Source organism: Cyclopterus lumpus, chromosome 1 (assembly GCF_009769545.1).
Source record: "Cyclopterus lumpus isolate fCycLum1 chromosome 1, fCycLum1.pri, whole genome shotgun sequence".
Lineage (NCBI taxonomy): Eukaryota > Metazoa > Chordata > Actinopteri > Perciformes > Cyclopteridae > Cyclopterus > Cyclopterus lumpus.
In genome coordinates this window covers 12,055,281-12,077,150 of record NC_046966.1, presented here as the reverse complement: position 1 = coordinate 12,077,150, position 21,870 = coordinate 12,055,281, and the positions used below count along the sequence as shown (strand labels likewise).

At 41.1% G+C, this 21,870-nt stretch overlaps 1 protein-coding gene across 5 annotated transcripts in view; it reads right to left on the bottom strand.

The window, feature by feature from the left end:
* rgs12b (regulator of G protein signaling 12b) overlaps positions 1–21,870 on the bottom strand; it is a 38,435-nt gene that overhangs the window by 7,147 nt on the left and 9,418 nt on the right. For all 5 annotated transcript variants that reach the window (XM_034534446.1, XM_034534461.1, XM_034534469.1 and 2 more), the window contains exons 6-7: positions 5,888–5,909; positions 64–233 (exon numbers count right to left, since the gene is read on the bottom strand). In XM_034534446.1, the coding sequence (XP_034390337.1) occupies positions 64–233; positions 5,888–5,909 (192 nt within the window). The remainder of the gene's footprint in view (positions 1–63; positions 234–5,887; positions 5,910–21,870) is intronic.

The window sequence follows — 21,870 nt, the reverse complement described above, 5'->3', positions numbered from 1 at the left end:
GAAAGAATAAATAGCCCATCTGTTATATGAATGTACAGCACCAGCAATGCGCTGTGATAATACCGAGAAGTAGCGGACTCCCACAGGGTCCTGCAGCAGCCTCTCGAAGCAGGCGGCCCAGCTGGCCACTCTTCTCTCAGTGTGGCGCCGGTGGCTCTGAACGCTGGGTAGGCTGGCATTGCTGTTCAGACTGTTGTCACTGCTGCAGCCCTGCAGCTCCACACTGTTAAGTTCTGGACAACAAACACAAATACACACAACATGAAAAAGTTGCTGAGGACACCCAATTTGATTATGATTCACGGTGTAATGATTACAAAACTTGTTTTGATGCATCTCCAGTTTAAGATGTCTATACCTTTTTCTCCTGTAAGTGCACATTCACAACAGCACAATCTATGGTTGGTCTGATCTCAGAAGGGTGATATGGTTTAAATTGAATGTTTATTTTTCCCTGTTTGTTGTTTAGTTTTACTCTGTCTGAAGGGGCTTCACCTGAAGGCAGCACCATCAGTGGCATTGTGTGTCCCATCCCGATGAGTAGCAGCCCGTTTAACCTCCTCTATCCGCACGTGTTCCTGCTGTGGTTTTCTGTAGCTTTTTCTGTCCCTTTGCAACACAACACCTGACAGCATGCTTTCACTCAAACAATCCCTACGAAACTGACATTACAAATTTGATCTGCCAAACTATTTTCAACTCCTGTGTTGTAAATAAATGTACTTCATGACAGTCGAAGGAAAGGCAGTACAGTTTGACATATTATATTATATCACAATATAGTAAATACATGCAAAATCACAGATATATCTAGAAAGGACCCTTGGAGAGCAAAGTGAAAAAGTATGTGTGTATCCGCTCCGTCCTTCTATAATGCCGCTGACAAACGAACAACAAACACCAAACGGAAAATCCAACCTCCATGGCGGAGATAATAACCTGATGTTCACAATACAAAAGGACTGTGTTCCACTGTTTTGCATTATATCAGACAAACTGAAACAAAATCTAGTGTAGTCAGGGACAAGAGAGGAGTGTCAAACTACACAACATCACAATCCAGAGAAAGTCAAAAACATAATGTACTATCTTTTCAAAATGCAACAGAAGTATCTGCAACTTCCCACCCTTCAGTTCAGAACCGTGAACAACATGCTCAATTTTACACGTTATCTACTGTATGTGTAGTCACAGTCTTGGTTTGATCACAACAACAACTTCCAACAGTAAACTGATTTCCCAAATGTTTGTGCATGGATGCTTAATCCAGAGAAGAATTTATTATCTTTCCCACCACAAGACCTCAGTACGTCTGTGTTCCTCATGTTTAGATGGACTTCTAAAGCAAAAGCACAGAGAGAAGCTGAGAATAACCAGAATAACAGCGCTCCAGGCCTGAAAGTGGGTTGCTCAGTTGAGATAAAACAAAAACAAGAACAGCCAGAGGGAAGGCATCACCGGTCAGGTGGCCGAGCCGATGCAAATTGTGTAAATAAACTGAAAGACCAGTATGTTGCTCACAGCTAGTCCTGTGGGATTTCAAACTTAGAAACTTGGCTATTAATGAATAATTCCTACTACTTTTGCACAGTTGTCTTATTTTATGATGTTATCAATGGCAGTTTTCATACTGAGAATTACGTCTTTTCCAACTGTTGGGCTCATTCACTCTCAGTTTCAAACTGCTAGTAAACGGCTCCTTGGACTTCTGCTTCATGGTAATCTATTGCTGTACACTTTAGAAAAGGGCAATCACTTTGTTCTTTTAACCACTGATCCTGTCACCCACCTATTACAGACACATGCCAACACTATAAAAAGGTGCCTCATAACAGTCATAATTGGTTATTAACAACAAGACACCATTTACCATAACTGCCCAGAGTTGAAATATTTCTATATTTTCCTCCTATAATTTGTTTTATTATTAGTGAAAGATTTCCCTTTCACAGCCAACAGAAAGCAAACAATTAAAATGCAAGTATCGTATGCAAAATGAATTGAAAATGCAATTTAAAATGGCGCTTCACAGAAAGAGATGACAATTTCTGCCACCTTTATTACTGAAATTAAGTATATATATTCTTTAGTAAGATTTAAAGGCCCTGGAAACTTTAAAACATTCATATTTAATGTTATAAAGAAATACTAATTTGAAAACATTTTTTAGGGTTCTTTTAAGTAAGATTATTACGAACAATTTTCTATCTACATTTCATGGAGGATATACTTTGCTAAGCATGCAAAATTAAATCCATGTGTGAATTAGAGTTAAAATGCTCAGCAGAGCTCAGAAACAGAGTGAACTAGTGAGAGTAATAGGAGTATTACTCCTATTACTCTCACTTTTACCTTTATGGAGAAAAGAAACAGCAGAGCAAAGGTACAATAATGTACAGCCGCTATCCAACAGTCACAGACAGGTTAACCCTGCAGCTGGTAGTTTAAATAAAACAATTAATTTCACAAACCATCTGCATCGTGTTCCCGTTGTGATTGGCAATCCTTAAAAAGAGGTCAGTAACATCAAAGCTTCAAATATGATTTGATTTTTTTTGCTCCTCGTGCATGAAATCTACATTTTCTTTAGTTGGAGAGGAAGCACTTGAACCACCAGCTGTATCCTCACCCGGGTAGAGCTGGTAGGAGCCAGTGTGGTGCCAGCGGGGCAGGTAGTGAATCCTAAGGGGGAACCAAGCCCCTCCATCCATACTCACCCTATCAGGGCCCCTCCCAAACCTCAAACACAACAGGTTGAAGGATGCAGCACACATACACACACACATGCACAGCTGACGACATCACAGGAAGGAAGCGAGAGAGAGATGGAAAACAGGGAGAGAAGAAGAAGGAAGGAGAGAGAGGCTGTTGGTGGTGGTGAGCAACCTGGCTGACAACCTGATAGGCCACAAAGAGAGTCAGGTCACGACAGAGACACGCACTTGCGTACGTACACACACACACACACACACACACAGAGAAACACACACACACACAGAGAAACACACACACACAGAGAAACACACGCACACACCGTTGTGGGCTTCCAGGTCGGTAAGTGATCCAAGCACACACAGGACTTGAGATGAATAATTCAGAGCCAAGGGAGGACGGAACTAAAAACGCCAGAGCACAAAAGCATTCATATACACACACACAGAGAAAAACTGCAGTATTGATGAGGAGCTTGTTAAAGGAAGGCCACTACTGGAACTAATGAGGCATGCAGTCACACAGTGACATTTAGTGCAAAACTAAAAATGGTATGAATTGTTGGAAGTTCAGAGGATGTACATTCAAATTCAAAGGCTGAACGCTTAAGGCCTAAATGCCTTTTTTGTTGGGTGTGTTTTGTTTTATATTGTATTTATATATTTTTTGCACTGAAAACACACACACACTGTACTATTGTGAGCAGTTTTCTAGTGTCACATTAAGATTAAAACAATTGTCATATACAAAGTACTAAGGATGTAGGCGCAGTTAGCTGCTGTGAAGCGCCCGGAGAGGAACTTGGGGTTCAGTGTCTTGCTCAAGGACTGTTGAGTCAGGGGTCGAACCACCAGCCACACCAACAAGTGGTTTCAACACTTTGGATAAATTATAATGTACAGTCAAACTATTTCATTAGTTTTCATAAGTGTCTAAAAACTTCTATGACTCTAAATAAAGTTGGATTTGCTTACTTAGTCCCAATAGCAATACCTGGGCTTTGTGTATCATCAGTGCCGATCCAATACCAGTGCTTCATTAATAAGCTGCATGCCTCACTGTGTGTAAATCACTGGCATCATTCTTTTGTGTGTGAGGCAACAGCCTGCTTGACTTTAACATTAATTTCTTAACAAATAAACAAATGGATACATACATTGACGGAATTGTTATATATTGTTAAAAGCAAGCCCACAAGTATACGAAATACCTCTGGCTGACCTTTGCTGTGTTCACCCTCAGCTATGCGGTCTACCGGTGTGATGACGCATGACTTACTTAAGTACGTGCACGTCTAATTAGACGTAAACATTAAATTGGATTAAATAAATTGGCCTTATTGTCACGACACTGTACACATTAATGTGAGTCTGTATCCAATATCAATGACGGACTGTTGCATCCCTAGTTGTATTAAAAAATACAGTGTGTAGCTTTATTATTGCTAGCGTATAGGAAACAAGCTTTAGAAGAGCTCGTATTCATGCAAATGAGAGGGTCAAATTCAAATGGAACAGGGATTATCAGCACCATTAGAGCACTTTAATTGTAAGGCAGGAAGTATTTAGAAAGAAAAGAAATGGTCCTGCATTCCTAATCTTACTGAACAGTGCAAACACATATTTAGCATCACAATAACCTTGAGCTGTAAAAGTACTCATTATCCAGAATGGCTCATTGTAAAATGATATATATGCTGGATTATAATTAGGGATGCATTGGTGCATAAGCATTTCTAATTGCAGCTGGTAAAGAGAAAGTCTCAATGATTATGGCCAAGTAATTTGTTGTAAAAATCACAAGTCTCCCTCTCATCCAGTGAATGAGTTGATCTGTGTGTCTTTGATCATGAGATTGTATGTCTTACTGTTGAGCATATTATAGCTGCTATCTTTCAGAATTGTGTGTTGCCTTTAAGAAAACATCATTTAACCCTCACTGAGTTAAGGATTCATAAACTATCAATCAGAACCCTTTTCTTTAGTGTTTACTTGTTACGCTATCTGATGTTACAATAAGGAACAAGATCATTTATAGAAATACACAGCTTTTTTCCCAAAAAATTGACCAATCCACACACAGAGGTTTCCCAGCTCACAATAAATCAATAAAAACTGAGCAAGTGTCTTGTTGAGTACATGCAGTAACACTTCACTTATATATGCTGGTGATATTGATCTATACTCCTACTATTACTTTGAATAAGTGAGAGGAACCATGAAACATTTTCACTGGTCCCTTCACCATCATGCTCCCTACATCACATGCACATAACTTGCAAAGAGAGCAAGCTTTCCACTTCACTCCCAAACAACACATCCTCTCTTCAACAGACACGTGGTGTGAACAAGTGACCATAAACACTTCTACATCGTAGCTGGCTGTAAACATGTTGGCCATGCATCTTTAGTCTTGTTTCTCGCCTCCTCTTCCTTCTTTGATCTCCCATCTGCCATAACTTGAGTCTTTCATGTGCATTTGTGAAGCGTGAAAGCACCAATTTCGTTATTGTTGGCACATGCTAAATACGCACATGACACCAACCTCGAACTAGGTCCAATACAACACAACAACGAGGAAATACAGAATAATAAACAATGCCGAACATGCTCACGAAAACTACTAACCCTATATCATTCAACAGAATATTGGTAATGAACTTTCACATATTAAACTATCACATTCAATTTCCCAATGCTGTTTCACAAGCAGACTAGAATAACTAGTAGGGTTAATGCAAAACCACTAATTTAGCCTTTTACTGTGCAGTCTGAACAGCACCATGTTCTGCATATCATGTCAGTGATTTGCCACAAGTTGTTGTTGTTGTGCTGCTTATGTTCTTAAATGTGGGGCTATTTGAGGTTGCAGCCTGCCAAACGCCGCAGAGCAGGCCGAGGTGGGGCAGACGCTGAGCAGGTCGAACCAGACTGTCTAGAAAGCAGCCAGATATTACTGAGGAGTCCACAAGGAACACGGTTGTATCCCTACACTTTAGAAAAGGGCAACTGGCCCAACACAAATGCCGTTTACTTCATCCCATTAAAAGTTCCTTAAAGTAGATCACAACAACTTAAGGATAAGGGAAGCCAATTATATAAGCCAATTAGAGACGTCATAGATTGTTATAACAGGTATTGAGAGTGTCAGATTTTCCAAAGACGTAGCTACTCACCTCCATCAGAGACTGCAGTGGACTGTAAAGAAGCACAGAGAGACATGGATTAGGAAATTCCCTCATCACGCAGACAACACATGTTCATACAAGCTCACACAGATTACGAGCGCCAAAAGGCAGCTGTCCGAGCATGCAGCAGCACTGGACACATGCAGAAACACACACAGACTGACTGCGTTTCTCACAGGACCTGGCTCATTATCACACACAGACACTTTTAAATCATGACACAGTCAGGTTTGCGGCACACCCACACTCATCGTCTCGTGTGTGGGTGGAATCATCTGTGAACTGGCTGTGCTTGCTCTGCAAGAAAGCCTCCTCACAGGTGAGGCTTACTCTGTGTGTGTGGGGGGGGGGGGGGGGGGGGGGGGGGGGGGAGTGGCCTACCTGCCCCCAATTTCACAGTGACGTGTGATGTTTTCTTGCATATCTAATCACAGACACAGACACAGATGTCTACAAACACCTTTACAGACCAAACTTGCTTTAGTCATATCCTATTTTTCCTAATGTAGACACAAAACAGCACACAGAAAACACACTATATACACAATGCAGTGTGTTTTCTTTCAGACATGCTGAGCTGTGACGAGATCTTTCAACACAGACATCAGTAAAGTAGCTAACTATGGAACATAGCTTTGTGTGGAGGACGAGGAAAAGAGTGAAAGGGGGAAGAGAGAGAGAAAGAGAGACAGAAGGAAGGGGGAGAAGCAAACGCAGGAGTGTTTGTCAAACACGCAACACTGATCTCACTCAGCTCTCTAGATAAATAATCCAGCCTCGCTGTAAATCTGAGAGAAGCTGTTGATGCTTTTAATCTGTCCACTAATCGTGCTACTGCTTGATTTATATAGTACATTATAGGGCTGTGTGCTGGCTAGAAATAGGTGATACAATAGCATGATACAGGGGTTACAATTCAATATATTCAGTATCTTGCAAAAATGTAGGCTTGTGATTTTTTTTTTTAAATCTAATTTTAGGAAAACTGTCATAGTATTAAGAACATATTGCCTTATGCATGAAATCGGAGTAAAGCAATGTTAACTTTTTCAGTCCCTGTAACATCCAATATCATAGCAATGCCATATGTGCAATTTGAGCCACTGTCATAAATCTATGCACGTAAACTATTAATCAGGGCTGTAGAGCTGGAGACTGGTTTTAAAAAACTATTTTTTTTAAGTATTGTGTGTGTCCCTGTGCCTTGTTAGAATCTGAATTGTCTTGATTTTGAATTCTCTTGATTTTGGGCTTGGTTGTGGAGAACTGGTCAAGTTGTTTCCTGGCTGGTGATTCGGGATCAGTTGTACAGGACGTTGTCTAAACCAACATGCCTTGAAACTCAGCCTCTTCCTTAGTTTAGACGTAGAAATCTGAAATGGTCCTCAGACATAAATTCTATGCATTGATAAGTTTTCTTACATCCCAATCACATTTTCATTTGGAAATGTCAATGATCTCATGGTTCCTCCGTACAGACACATGGGAGTCTGACGGGATGTTTCTATGAGGTTATCGCCAGGTCATCAGTTACAAATGTCTCAACTTCATATGTGAGAAATCAAGTGTACAAGAAAAACATTACAGAGCTGGAAAAACTTCACTTCACAGCAATGCGTGCATGTATACTGTAATTTAGTATATACATACTGTACATTTCTAATGCAGTTTTTACAAGAACACATACATGAAGAGTTGAGTAAGGGGGAATATTACCGGTAAAAGAAATAATCATTACTAGTTCAAAACAATGAAATGACTCGAACTCAAACTGACACTTAAAATAGAAACGTATATCAAACTAAGTCAGTTTCTACAGCTAGACTAGGCTGTACAATTCAGACATATTTAGAATGTGAGAATAAAAAAAACCTCTCTGGTCAGGAAGCAGCAGCTTATGGCACCAACACACCAAGAATGATCCATCCTTGCTTCATGAATATGCAGATTTTAAAGTTACCAGGTTACCACAGTGTCTGTAAATGTGCTCCTGGATGTTGTCCCCATAACCTGATTCTTTTCAACACCTTGTTTTTGTTGGTGCATGTAAACAAAGTCACTCACTAGTCATTCCACTTTCAAAAATATGAACCATAATAAAATTGGTGGATCACAATACCCTAACTAAGAGTCGATGTACACACTTAAACTAATCAAATGTGATTGAGTTGACCCGCTGGTGCAGCATATGTGAAGGTTTGATTCACGTGCATCTTTCCTCGGCTGAGCAAAGCTGTCGTGGCCAGATGGCACAGCCAATGTAATCACTGGGATTAGCTATTTCAGACTGTCCTTGGAAGAGTTGAGGTTGGCACTGGCGTGTGAAAAGAGATTTGATGTGACTTCATAGCAGTTGATTGTGGTCGAACCATCGCACAGGACAAGAGGAAAATGACGGAGGCAGAAACCTCACCAGCGGAAACTGGTTACCTGATCCCCTCGCTGATTAGACTCCTACACATTTTAACATCTCACACATTTTAACAACGTTTATTCGGTCTGTGATGTGTGTGCGTGTGTTTCATGTGTGTTAAGACATGCTTCATATATTATATGGTGTAGGCTATGTATACATGAGGTCGACATCTGTTGTTCTGCATTTGTGCGTGTGTGTGCGTTCACCCCCAAACAGCTCCAATGTGATCACTTCCAGACGTACTCCGTGGTGGAGTGGTTTGGCCCCTAATCGAGGCCCCTAGTCCTCCCCCCCCCCCCCCTTCCCCACCTCTAACCATTTTCAAAGTCCCTCCTTTTGTTTGTTCTTTCCCTCCTTTACAGTCTCCACACTCTTTCTTCCTTTGTGCCCCATTACAACCTCTCTTCTTCCACTCTTCACTCAAGTCATTCTCTTCTTCACTCCCTCCTTGTTTCCCTCCTCCTCTCCTGGCAGATCCAGGTCATTCCTGACAGCCCAGAGGGAATGACTGGGGGTTTTCCAGACTTCCCCTCCTTAGCTTCTCTCTCCAAGCCCCTATCCAGAGAGAACAATGTCTTGATAATAGAGAATCATGATATGAAATATATCCCTACAGTATGTCAAGCGTTCTACTTTGATCCTCTATTGCTTTCAAACTTACTGAGCTTTACTTCAGTGTTACTGGCAGTAGGGATTAACCCCAATATCATAGCCCCAATATTGTCTGAGATTGTTTCCTGCTGATGCTGATTGTTCACAGATAATAATGGGGATGTTATGTCCCATATACAGTATCATGCACTAAATGCACTGTTAAGATCAGCAGAAAAAAGGTGACACAGCAGCACATGACTAATTATGGTTTCCACACAAGTGGAGGACTTGGTTCCAAGCAAAAACCTCAGAATGTGGGTGTGATAGATTTTATGAGTTCAAACAGTTTCTTCTAATCAATTATTTGGTTACCATTTAAACAGATAGTCAGTTGAAGGAATACTTTTTATTACATTTCAGTGTACAGGCTCGCTAAATTGGTGTTGATTTTTAGGCCAGACACAAAACAAAAGACATAGGACTAACTTTCTTAAACTCTTGTCAGCAATGAAGTAGAATAGCAGTTTGAAATGAGAATTTACAAATGCAAAGATGTCGACGTGCTACCTCTCTAGCAGGCGGACTTGTGCATCAAAATTCCCAACTACGATGGTTTCCTTGGTTCAGTCTGTGTATTTTTTATAGAAACACATACTCAATATTTTGTGTTGATTGATCTACAATATTAATGCAGTCCTATAAAGGTTGTAGAATAATCATTGATGTCCATCACTGCCAAACAAAAGTAAAAAAAGTTTTTAGGTATAAAATATTATTATTTTCTATTCATCAATAAATAGTTTAATCTAAAAGATGATACCTTCAAACTCATATTTGAGAAGCTATTTAGAAGATCTTTTTGTTTAATGTATTCGGTATGTTAAATCTTGTTTAATGCCCCATTAGTAACTGGTCCATTAACTTATTTTTTGAACTTCAGTCAGTCTGCCGATTCTGATCTTAAAATATCTGTGATTCATGGAATTCACAAGAATAAAAGAAAAAATGATACTGAGAAGAAGAACTTTATAAGAATATTTTGGTGCACTGAGAAGTGCTTTGGTCTGAACAGCGATACAGTGTTGTGGACAGTTATGCAATAAACACACTCTCACACCCACTTCAACAAAAGATAAGACGGCTGAATATCACATGTCTTCACAACACTCGCTGGTAACACACACTGAATCAAATGTCCTGGCCTATTTTCCCTTGCTGGCCCATCACTGCTGCTGATAGCGGTGCCAGTGGGATCTGTAGTGTTGTAATTGCATTATGACTTTGTTGATCAGGAGCATTAAAATGACCGGTTGGATTTTGTGCGGTTCAAAAACAAGATTATTTTGTACACAGGTCACAACATGTTTGTACACCAACATCCTCCCTGAACATAAAATGCCACCTTGTAGCTACATGCCTGGCTTTTCCATCATTGGTTTTGTGTGTGTGTGTGTGTGTGTGTGTCTGTGTGTGTGTAGGGAGTGGTTGGTCACTGTGCGTACAGGACCCAAGTGCTATATTAGCTGTGACTAGGAGAGGTGTGGCTTACATCATCTGTTATGAAGCCTGGACGTTGGGTTCAAACTATGGCAAAACACCAGTTACAATTTACATCCGTTTATTCTCCCTGCTATCATAACATGAATAAGTTAGCAGTCTCCTTAAACAATCTCATGTTTCCGAAAATGTTCCGTCTGTGGATGTATGCGTAAAGGTGGACGATGATTCCTGGAAAAAGACTGTTCTGTTTTGCAGGATGAGACACAGAGCAGCCAGTAACACTTGACAGGGTAAATGAAGATCTGTCAGGGTTACGACACACACACGCACACACAAAGACAACACTGTTTGTACCACAGGAAACATTTCCTGGCTCCAACACTAGAGCTGCAACTGCCACCTTTGGAAAGGAATGAGATCTTTACGTGTGTGAAAGTGCACGAGGCCGATGGAGACTGAAATATGGACGAACACTGAACATATCTTCCCTCTACTCGTGTAAACACTACAGGAGACCACACCTAGAACTGAACAACTGACACACACATGCTGTCCTTAAAAGGTGAGTTAGAATTCACAACACAGATTTCCCTGCACACACGTAAACGCACACAGACACACACACAGCTGAGGAGGAAGCTGTTGCGCCAACAGGCTCAATGTGTGCGTGCTGTGTGTTTACTTTTGAATATGAGGTGAATAGTGGCTGCCATTGAGAGGATCAGAGTCCCCCTGCCAGGACTGGCATCCATGAAACCGCTTAACTTTAGCGCAGTTTAACTCAGAGAGGACGGGCTGAGGCCGACAAGCCGATTAGGTTCATGATCCAAAAGTCAAATGAGGCTCTGCAGGTGTGAGCATTGATTGTGGTGTTTTAAGTGTGACCATGATTTGAACTAATTATTTCCTGAGGAAAAAGAAAAAAAACAACTGGATGAATAAATGAATAAACCAACGTACCGCGATCAGAAAAGTTCAGGGTCAATGGAAGCTATGTGTTCACAATCTCAACGTCTCCACAAACATTTCAAACCCTTTTTTTTTTTAATTCCAAAAGTGAAATCTTCTGTGGCCGGCACTGGAATTCTGCGATAAAGCCAAAAATCCCTGCGATGCATTCAAGAATCAATATTCAGTCTCTATGAAAGAAAGGAATGTGGACAATGTTTGTTTTCCTACAATAGAGCCACACGGGGGATGTGACTCAGAGGCTGAGGCAGTGATAAATGTTTGTTTTACTTGGCCTTTAGTGCACACAGACAGAAGAGGGTGCAAGACGTTAACACAATACAATCTGATCAAATCACCCTGTCTGAGCACACTCACAGCTGCAGTCTACATGCTAAATAAGTGATATTCACAAGAAGTACCCAGCTCACCTTTCCATTGTCTTACAGCTGTTTGTTTTCCCTCACTATCTGTAACGCATGCACACATGCCGTCGAACCACCTCACAGAGGCAAGAAAAAATAAGCTCTTTCTGTCTTTGCCTCCATTTGTCTCAATCGCTAGTCCCGTCTCAACTTTGGCTTTCTCCTCCTCTCTATCTCCTGCTTTGGCCCGAAACACATCTGGCTTTGAGAGGAAAAGAAACAGCCTAGAACTTTCTCTAGTTAGTCTTTCTGTCTCACTTTACCTTTACACACACTTTCCCAGCATTTGTTCATTTTGACTTTCCCAAGAGCTCCTGTCCTCTCCCTCTACTTTGTCCTTCCATATGCATCTGCTCCCATCCCTGTGTTTCCCTCTCATATGGTCTGAAGGTAATGGATTTCTCTTTCCATGTACTTTGCTGGAGGCAACAGTCCCCTCTTCCCTCCATCTCTACCCGTCTTTAGCGAGCAGAACCACGCTGGTATGCACTGAATGACATTCTTGCTCCCCTTTTCTCTTCCCATTTCATTTTTGTTATGTCATCAACTGTGCAGAAGGAACATTGCAAACTTCTTTTTCCCTTACTCGTGGCACTTTGGCAGCATTACAGACTTTGGTTTGTTATTATAAAGCAGAGCGTGTTTGAATATTTTTAAGTTTGTGTCAATGGACATAAATAAATGAGTAAGTGAGTCTCTTCTTCCATTCACTTCCCTCCACTATGAACAAAACAAAAAGTACGGCAAATTGTGCACTCGTTCTGAGCAGACCACTTGTACAGACAGCATTGTTCAGTCAGTGTGTGTGCGTGCATACTACTCACTGTATTGAAGTTCCAGACTCGCTTGAAAGAGAGCCTCTTCCTCAGGCTCATGCTGCTCTCCTCTCACACAGGAGGAAACCCACTGACTGCTCAATCTACATGTCTAAACCTGACAAACACACGTGGAAACAGTCACACTCACACATGTGCGCTGACAGAGCTTCTTCGGGAGCTACCTAGGGCAGGAAATTCATGCAGACAGCTGGCTTGTATGGAGCCATGCCTCAGCACATCTGTCACACACACACACACGCACACACACGCACACACACCTAAGAGTTAGCCTTAACTATCTGTTAAAGTTGTGTTAAGTAGATATACTGTATCTCACTGTCACCAAGATGGTTCTCTCCTCCTCCATCATATACGTCTCGTCTTTCTCACACACTCCTCCACACACTTAGCTGACAGACTGACTCGGTAGTTACATTCTCTCGCAGACACACACACACACACACACACACACACACACACACACTGAACCGTTTCCATAGTGACACACCCCCATCAGGCAGCAGTTACAAAGAAGGGGGATGGAACAACGGTTGGCCTGCCAATCGCGCTCCAGCAAAGCCCTTACCTCTCCACCCTCCTCGAATCACATTTAGGCAGGTTTATGTCCAACTCAACTGCGTCGGATGTTTTCCAGGGATTTTGTAAATGAATGGTCTTTGATTCATGTATTATAAACACAGGGAGAAGAGAATGCAAAAATAGCAAAAAGGGAGGTAATTTTCTAGGACCCGCTTTCAATAAACCAATGACATTTTCTGCAGGTTTGTTGAAAGGTCAAGTGGAGCAAATAAAGGCACTTCACAGGACAAAGTAGCACACTCTCGCTCCCTCTCTCGCACACACAAACAAAGGCTGCAATTGAATTTGTGCATAATAACACCTTGAGCCTACACCTATAGCTCCCCCTAAATTCCTGTTTTAGCAAAGTTCCTTTGACACTTTCTCCTATAATGCTACAGTCTGTCTTTTTGATGTCTCTATCTGTGATGACTTACTGGTGTGTACTGTACAATGATAGGAGAACACATGATTCTCCAAATAAAAGGAAGAAGTATCTGTGTTTTTATGTTTGTGGATGTTTAACTACAAATGTCACATTTTAGAGAGGAACTAAAACATTTGTATAGCATTGTGATTCCACTTGTCTTCCCTCTCTGAACTGGACTTGTATGACTGCCAGACTCTCCAGTCGTAGTGAATCGAAATGTTTTTCAACCGCATATAAAACAGTCCAGTTATTGAAATCTGTCTTTTGTTGCATTTTGTCTGTGTTTATTAAGAGTTTCTTGCCTCATAGGACGCGGCACCTCCCAAAAAAAAAGGAGTATTGAGCTCAAATAGCAGTGCTGTATTGTTGTTAAAGCTAATGTTAACATCCCTGTATCATAGCAACATCAGGAACACACTCAGACCGAAGGCGCTGCCAGAGGCTGCCAAGCCACCTAGTGGACCAGTCATTTTTAAAACTTTAAAGTTTGCCTGGTTCAGCTACTTAAATACACCTGAAAAGACAGTAAACCTTGGGAGCTTCATTTCAAAGCAGCACGCTGGTGTTTCACACCTCTTTGACAGGCCAGGAAGAATTACGAGAGTGTATATGAGGAACCCATGCTCAAGTTCAGCCCAAAACATATCTGTCAGTGGAGGAGAAGAGAGAGAAGCCCGGACATCACACGGGATAAGAGGGATGTGACAAAGTTTAAATTGGCTAAATCCACATCCTGATGAGAAAAGGAAGAGATGAAAGAAGAAGAAAAGAAAAGGAGAGATTTGTCATATGTCTCTCTTTCTCTCTCTCTCTACAAAGTTTAAAGCAAACCACATATATTTACATGGTTGAAATATGCATTGTTAGCTAAACACATGGGTTTACTATGCACAAGTATACATTTCAATTGTAGTGTATTGCCTTCAGTGGGTCATATTAGGCTATACAGACATTATTTGTCATGATATCTTTGTTGGTTATGTCAAACTTGTGATTGCTCTTTGTCTTTGTAGATGCCATTGGTCTGCCTTTAAAACTATAAATAACAATGAATGGAATACAATACATTCTACTGTAGTAAACTGACAGGACTGTTCCTGGCTTATTCAGTTAATTAAATACCTGACAAAGGCAAGCTTTATTACATTGACACATCCATCCTGTAAATCTAATGACATACAATATTGACATAAAGTAGTCCTGCTCACTGATTTACAACACAAAAAGGTTAGCTACCGCGCAATAAACAATTTATATATTTCTATGATCTGAACTGTTGTAAATTACATTGAGATTGCATTGAGGAAAATTCAAAAAGTTCCAACTTTGATATGATGAATAGAAAGAATTATAAGATCTTAACTTAAGTACTTGGTCGAAACAAGATAGAGCAAAACAACTTAATGGTTTAACCAACAATTGAGTGAAAATAAAGGGCTTGTGTGAACTCACTTTCAAACCATCTCTGTCAAAAGAATCATATTTGTTCTGCAGAATAGAGTTTATCATCCCTGTTTCTTTTTCTCTGCTGCCAACAAAGACACATAAATTCAACAAAACTCAACACTGACCTCTTCTGTCACGATGGAGGTGAGGCACTAAATAGACCAACGCTTATGGTCTCTTCAGATCATTTTCTTTTACTGCTATTGTCTCACTATACAATGTGAGACAGTGAATCAATGATGAGTTAGCGTATCAGCCCCATCAAGGATCCATACTGTATGCAAGCATCAACAGCTAAAGGTGCTGGACAGACCTCCAGCTGAGAGCAGATCTAACTGACAACACACACACACACATTATTTTATATTCAAAAAGTCAACATACATGTGTTGGCTAAAATAACAGAAACACGTTATACAGATGAGCAGTGTTCGACCTTCACGACAGACTGATTAACTGACTGACAGACAAACAGACAGACCGCATATGTATTCAATTAACAACTACAGCCTCAAACCGGGAAGCTTTTTCTCTTAATCTTTTTACACTGTGTGTTGGCATCAATTTAATACCCAGTCCTGCAACTGACTTATCACATGTCGCTGTTTGATTGTACGGACGTGGTAAACTGCACCCATCTGGCACTTGATGAAGATAAAAAGAAGCACCTCCGGAGGTGTTTCATGTACAGGAACAACATAGATGCTGTCTCATCATCTGATTTTCCTTTCTTAAAACACTCTGCTCCTAGGGGATATCACGAGGAACACACACACACGTAGAAGAAATGTGTGGTCAGGTTCTTATCTTTAAACATCTGATTGTGTGCTTTTTGGTTATGTGAATGAGTTTTTATGTCTGTGTGTGTGTGTGTGTGTGTGTGTGTGTGTGTGTGTGTGTGTGTTTCAGAGGTCTTGCAGGCTGCTCTTTTCTCGCTGCTGTGATTAGTGCAATACTGTCCTGTGCTGCTTTCCACCAGAGTGTCAAAAAACCCTCACTCTTAACTAGTGACCTTTTACAAAACTTAAAAACAATATTTCGTATACAGTGACCTCATTGCATGTACTACTATATGAACTAACATTGTATACAATATACATTAAGTAGTACAGATGTTTAATGCAATTAGACATATACTAACTATATGGAATGGTAACATTTCAAAAGAAGATCCCACATCGGCCAAACATCTTCAAAAAAGATCCATAGAACAAAAGCTCATACACTTCCTGCAGTTAAACTGATCCATGGGGCTGAACCTAAGAATCAACAGGTTTCCCTTTAACGCAACAGAAAAAAAAAAAAATTCAGATGATTGGCCCACACAGGTCACATGATCCATCATTCCACAGATAGGGCCTTTCGACTAAAGTTTCAGAGCATTTACTTCATTTAATTTATAAATAAGAATCTTCTGAATGATAAGCATGAATTGATACTTCCACAAGAACAGATGAAGAGAACATTGGCATTAAACAGTTATAGGACATTAAGGTCCAAATAAAGCTTCACAATATGCAACAAGAGTTTGATAAGGATTTAAATTCAAGCTGACAAGAAATGTATTTGTATTATTTCTTTATATAACATCAACTCCCCGAGCAATGTTGGTCTAACAGTCACGATTGCGTGAGACAGCCTGCATGCTATATGTGACAGAAGCAAGGGAGTCATCACTCAATTATAGGCTGCATTACATATAGGGAGAGCAAACACACGCGCACACACATTCCCACACACGTGCACACACAGCTCATTTACTCACTGGATCAGCAGCCGTTTCAGAATCAACGGTCAAAGTTTGCTGCTCCATGAAGGAAGAGACAAGTAATCCTCAGCGCTGCATGTGAAAGCTTCGTTCAGTACACATTGTCATCAGCTGTTAAATGTGTGTGTCTGCGTCTGTGTGTGTGTGTGTGTGTGTGTGTGTGTGTGTGTGTGTGTGTGCGTGTATGTGTGTGCGTGAGTGCGTCTGCGTGTCGTGCAGGAGACGAAGCGGCAAAGCTTTATGGTTTTCAAATGTTCAAACCGCTACAGATTGTCGCTAGATTCCCCTTCCCTCTCGCTCTATGTCATCCCCCTCTTCCTCCTCCCTGCCTCTCTGCTCCCTCCCCTCATTTTTCTCTGCTCTTCCACCCACCCTTCTATAATTTCTATTCCTCCCACACTGCTGTGAGTTAAGAGACACCAACATACACACACACACTCAGACAACTGCGGAGGCACGGCTGCAGAGGGAGACCCCTTGTGATTAAGGAACACACACCCACACATAAAACCAGCACAGAGTTGAATGCGTTTCCCTTGGTGCTCTTCTGTCATCTGATTAGTATGCCACATGCATATCTGGAGCATGCAGAGGAAACTGACATTCATGACGGGTGGAGGGAGAGTGTGTGTGGGGGGGCAAAATAGGCAAAACATGGAGAAATGGATGCACCGAGTGATTACCAATGATGTATCCTCGAGGATTGAGAGAAGACAGAGAGATTGAACATATTTGGGTAGGAGTGCTTCCTGGACTATAAACCATAAAGTGTGCTTGAGGTGCTTTTTGGATAAGAAAACAAACGAAAACTCCAATGCACCCTCTTTTATGTCATTACATTACATTACATTTAATTTAGCTGACACTATTATCCAAAGCGACTTACAATCATACACCGTAGACACAGCTATGGGGAGCAATTCAGGGTTAAGTGTCTTGCTCAAGGACACATCAACTAGGGCTAGCCGGGGATCGAACCGCCGCAAAGGCATTTTAATTATTTTAAAAAAGAGTGCCCCCGAGCGAAAAAGTTATGGGGGGATAACGGTCAGATCCTTAAGTTGACAGCACTGATTGAAATCCGTAGCGATGACCGCGCTGTGTACAACTTAACTAAGAATTAGCTGCATTCCTACAACATGCCTTGACACACAGTGGAGGTAGTCGCTCTAACACCCACTCCCACACACACACACCCCTCCTACCCGTCCTCCACTGGGCCAAGGGGTGAGGACAGCGGGTGAAGTACCACCTCACTCACACTCAGCCATGATAAATAACCAAGAGAGCATTATACAGATAGGAGGCAACCGCATTCAATGTCGACCCCACAGGAACACTATGTTTTCTGCTCTATGGCTGGTCAAAATGTCACTTTAAAACTGCTTTGGAAAGTGTTTTAAAGTACTCCTGTTTTAACATAAGACTGTGGGAGCTCTGGACAACTACAAACAAAGTTCATTCATGTCTCCATTTCAAACTAATTCTTTATTTTTAGGTTTAGGAACATTGGACATTGATCGATTAACGACTACCTGATGAACGACTCACGGGACTCATGTGACGAACCTTGCACTATGACCATGAGTTGGAAAGACACCAACTTGTTTTAACCGAGTCACTTCTAATGTCTCACATTAGCTTCAGCTGAAAGTCAGAATGCAATTTTGCAGAGAACAGGGACTGGGACTGTTTTGTCCCCCATCTCTTTGATGTTTGCAGTGCCCGTTGGGGTGGGGGCGCTCGGAGCGAGTTTCCATTTGGAGCAGACCGATTACTTGGCGACCGGGTTTTGCTGCTTGCAATGTTGTCAAGAACTGCTCATCCCTAGTCTAATCCAGGAAAGGGGAGAAGAGTTAGTTTAGGGCTGACCTCGACCAAAGACATTTCTGAGTCGCTCATATGATTTTGTCCACAATGAGTTTCTCCACAAAGAATCACACAAAAGCACCACTTTAAATCTTGTGTCTAAGATGAGCTTCTTGGAAATAACAATAAAGCATAGAAAATGACTAATCGATTAAAGAAATCTTCCGAAGCTATTCAACCGCCAAAATTCAGTTCTCGAGATATACAACATAGCCATAGACAGACAGTGAAAGATTCAAACCACCACAATATGCAAAAACAAGCACACACACATAACAACATAAGCACACAAACACAGGGTCCATATAGTTGGTGATATATAGATAGGTAGCATCTGCCTGGCTTCAACGTATAGAATTTATGCAAACCTTGAAAATCAAAAGTGTTACAAATGTTATGCCAGCAAAAAATAAACCAAACCTCTGCATTCAAGAGAAACTTGGCTGAAGTCTCCTTTTAGGAATATAATTTATAGTTTGTAAGATTTCTATTTTGATGGATTTGGCAACACACGTGGTCACAGGGGTTAAATGCATGTGCTTTTAATAATATAGGCCTAATCTCCGTAAACAGATATCTGGATATGAATGAATAATCTGTAGGCAACGGGACAAGATGTTGGTATCGGAAGTGTTCTGGTTTCCGTTTGTATTCCAAGTAGTTTTGACCAATCAACTTTGAGCAGGCTTTGGTTGCATGCGGGTAAACAGTCCGTGTGGAGAGCACGTCGACCACAATGCAATCTCTGAACCCATCAGCTATCATCCCAAAACCATTTAGCTTTTTATTAGCTTGGCTAATTGGCTTTGTGAAAAGAGGTTGTTTACATCGCCTCTCAACTCCATTCTCGCATCCCAAATTGCTAATCGGACTAGAAACAATGACCAGTAGACCACACAGTAGAGGAAGTCTTGGCCTGGATCTCCATCATCCGGAGCACTGGAACCCTAGAACTACCAGGCGTGGCCCCCAGAGGCTAAATCCTAATCAGACAGATAGCCGTTGAGTTCTGAGGTTGATTTAGGCCAGACCTGTTCAAAGTAACACGTGTATCAACCAAGACGGGTGTCCAGCAAAATCCTGTCAGAAATGCAACAACAGTCCAAAAACATTTAAAACAAGAATGAACGTCAACAATGTCGCCCAAAACTAAAATATTGAACCTAAGAAGGAATGTACTTGAAGACGGCGGAGCATCTACTCTGCTGTGTTAAACGCCACGCCTCTTTTGGGTCCGCGTTGTCGGCGAGCACACCAGTTATGCTGTTTTGTGCAGAATGAAAAAGCAAGAACGACAGATCTTCTTGACAGCAATATTATGAAATATCTGTGTGAAAGGGGCTATTATGTGTAGACAGCAAAAAAAGTGGCTACAGTCAACCCTTTTTATGTTATTAGGAAGCAGCACATCAGAAGCCCAGATACAATCAAGACAACACTGTCCGCACTGTTAAAACTGGCCCTCATCATCTCTCCCACCAGCACTCGAGAGAAAAGTAATCTTCCTCCACCTATCGTGGAGCTGCAACATAATGATAGGTAGCAATCAGCCTTGCAAATGGAATATTGTGTGCATTGTTTGGCACTTATACTTGTGCATTCAACAGCATACAGAGGTGGGACTCACAATCACTTTGTTGTTCAGATTTCAACCCTCAAGGACCACTTAAAATTGCTTGTTTCGGCATCCTTTGAAATGATTAATGAAGTTCTCCGGGTGTGAGGCTGCTGTTGATTGGGTTGACAGTGGAGTTTAAAACAGCTTTATGTGGTTTTAAACATTAGTACTTTTAAAAGTTGAGCAGATATTTTTTTTAACAGCTTTTACATCACAACTGAAATCCAGACACACACAGCGTCTTCCTTCCTCTCAGTGCCGTCATAAGACATTGTCTGTGTGTGTGTGTGTGTGTGTGTGTGTAGGGGTTACAATCAGACCCATCACAAGACAAGCTGCAAGCCTCAAGCTCAGGCAGTCACACATACATGCAGTACTCTGCACACAAACACTTCAACCACAGCATAAGCTACCATAGAAGCTTCAATGGCACAGCTAATGAGAATGGATGAGAACCGTGTGTGTGCGTGTATATGTGTGTGTCTAAGGAATTATAGTGTAATCGTCCTAGGCGTGTGCGTTTGGTGTGCATGTGGTCTATATACTCTGTGCTTTTGTGTTGAAGCCTCACTAACGAGGGGAATGTCAGTTTGTTGCTCATCAGAGCTCATTAGAATTTCAGGCTAACACTTCGAACCCCATTACCCCCCCACATCTCTATCCCTCTCTATCCCTCTCTATCCCTCTTTCTCTCTCCCTCTCTCTCTCTCTCTCTCTATATATATACAAAGCCCTTTCTGTTTGTGGACATTACCGCATAAGAAGCAAGAGAAAAAAGGCCTAACGACCGGAAGAAAAAGGTATAATAGAGGGGGGGGGGGGGAACCCTGGCATGAGATGGTCTGGCAGTGGCACAGAGAAATATCTACTCTTGTATGAAACACACACAATGGTGGGCAATTCAAATGTCTGAATGCACTGGTACTTCCGATGTCACCACCTGATGATGAATCTTTTTTTTCTTTATTTATCTGTGTCATAATTAAAAGAAAATTAATTTTTGGGTGGTGACTGATAGTACAACAAGGATATTCACACAGCAGAATGCAAAGTGAAACCCAATTCCTGCCAAGTGACCTGCAAATTGATTTTTTCCTACGAATAATTTTATTAGATTTTATCATTAAAAAAACGTACACAGCTGCTTTAACTAAAACAAAAAGGATTTAATAGTTTAAGAAACAACATCTCTAATTTGAATCCAGCCAAGGATGTATGGAGCATGTAACTCCCAGTCTCACAAATGTTTCGACGTCTCTCTCAACTGGGCTGTCCAATAAAAGGAAAAATGCAGAAAATGTATATAAAAAATAAAAATACAACTGAAACGACAGTAAGGGATGTGCTTATCTGCTCCCATGGAGCCTCCGTAGCCACTAAACGGCGGAAACATTTAGCTTTCTTCTGATCTCTATCTTATAGGACCAAAACTACAGTTATGAATTGTGGTCAGCAGGTTCCACTTTAGTTGAATGTAAATGTAGAATATTATTACCTAGTAGCCAGTAAAGTAACTGTCTTTCACTCACTTTAAGAGAAATAAAGATGACAACAATAGCA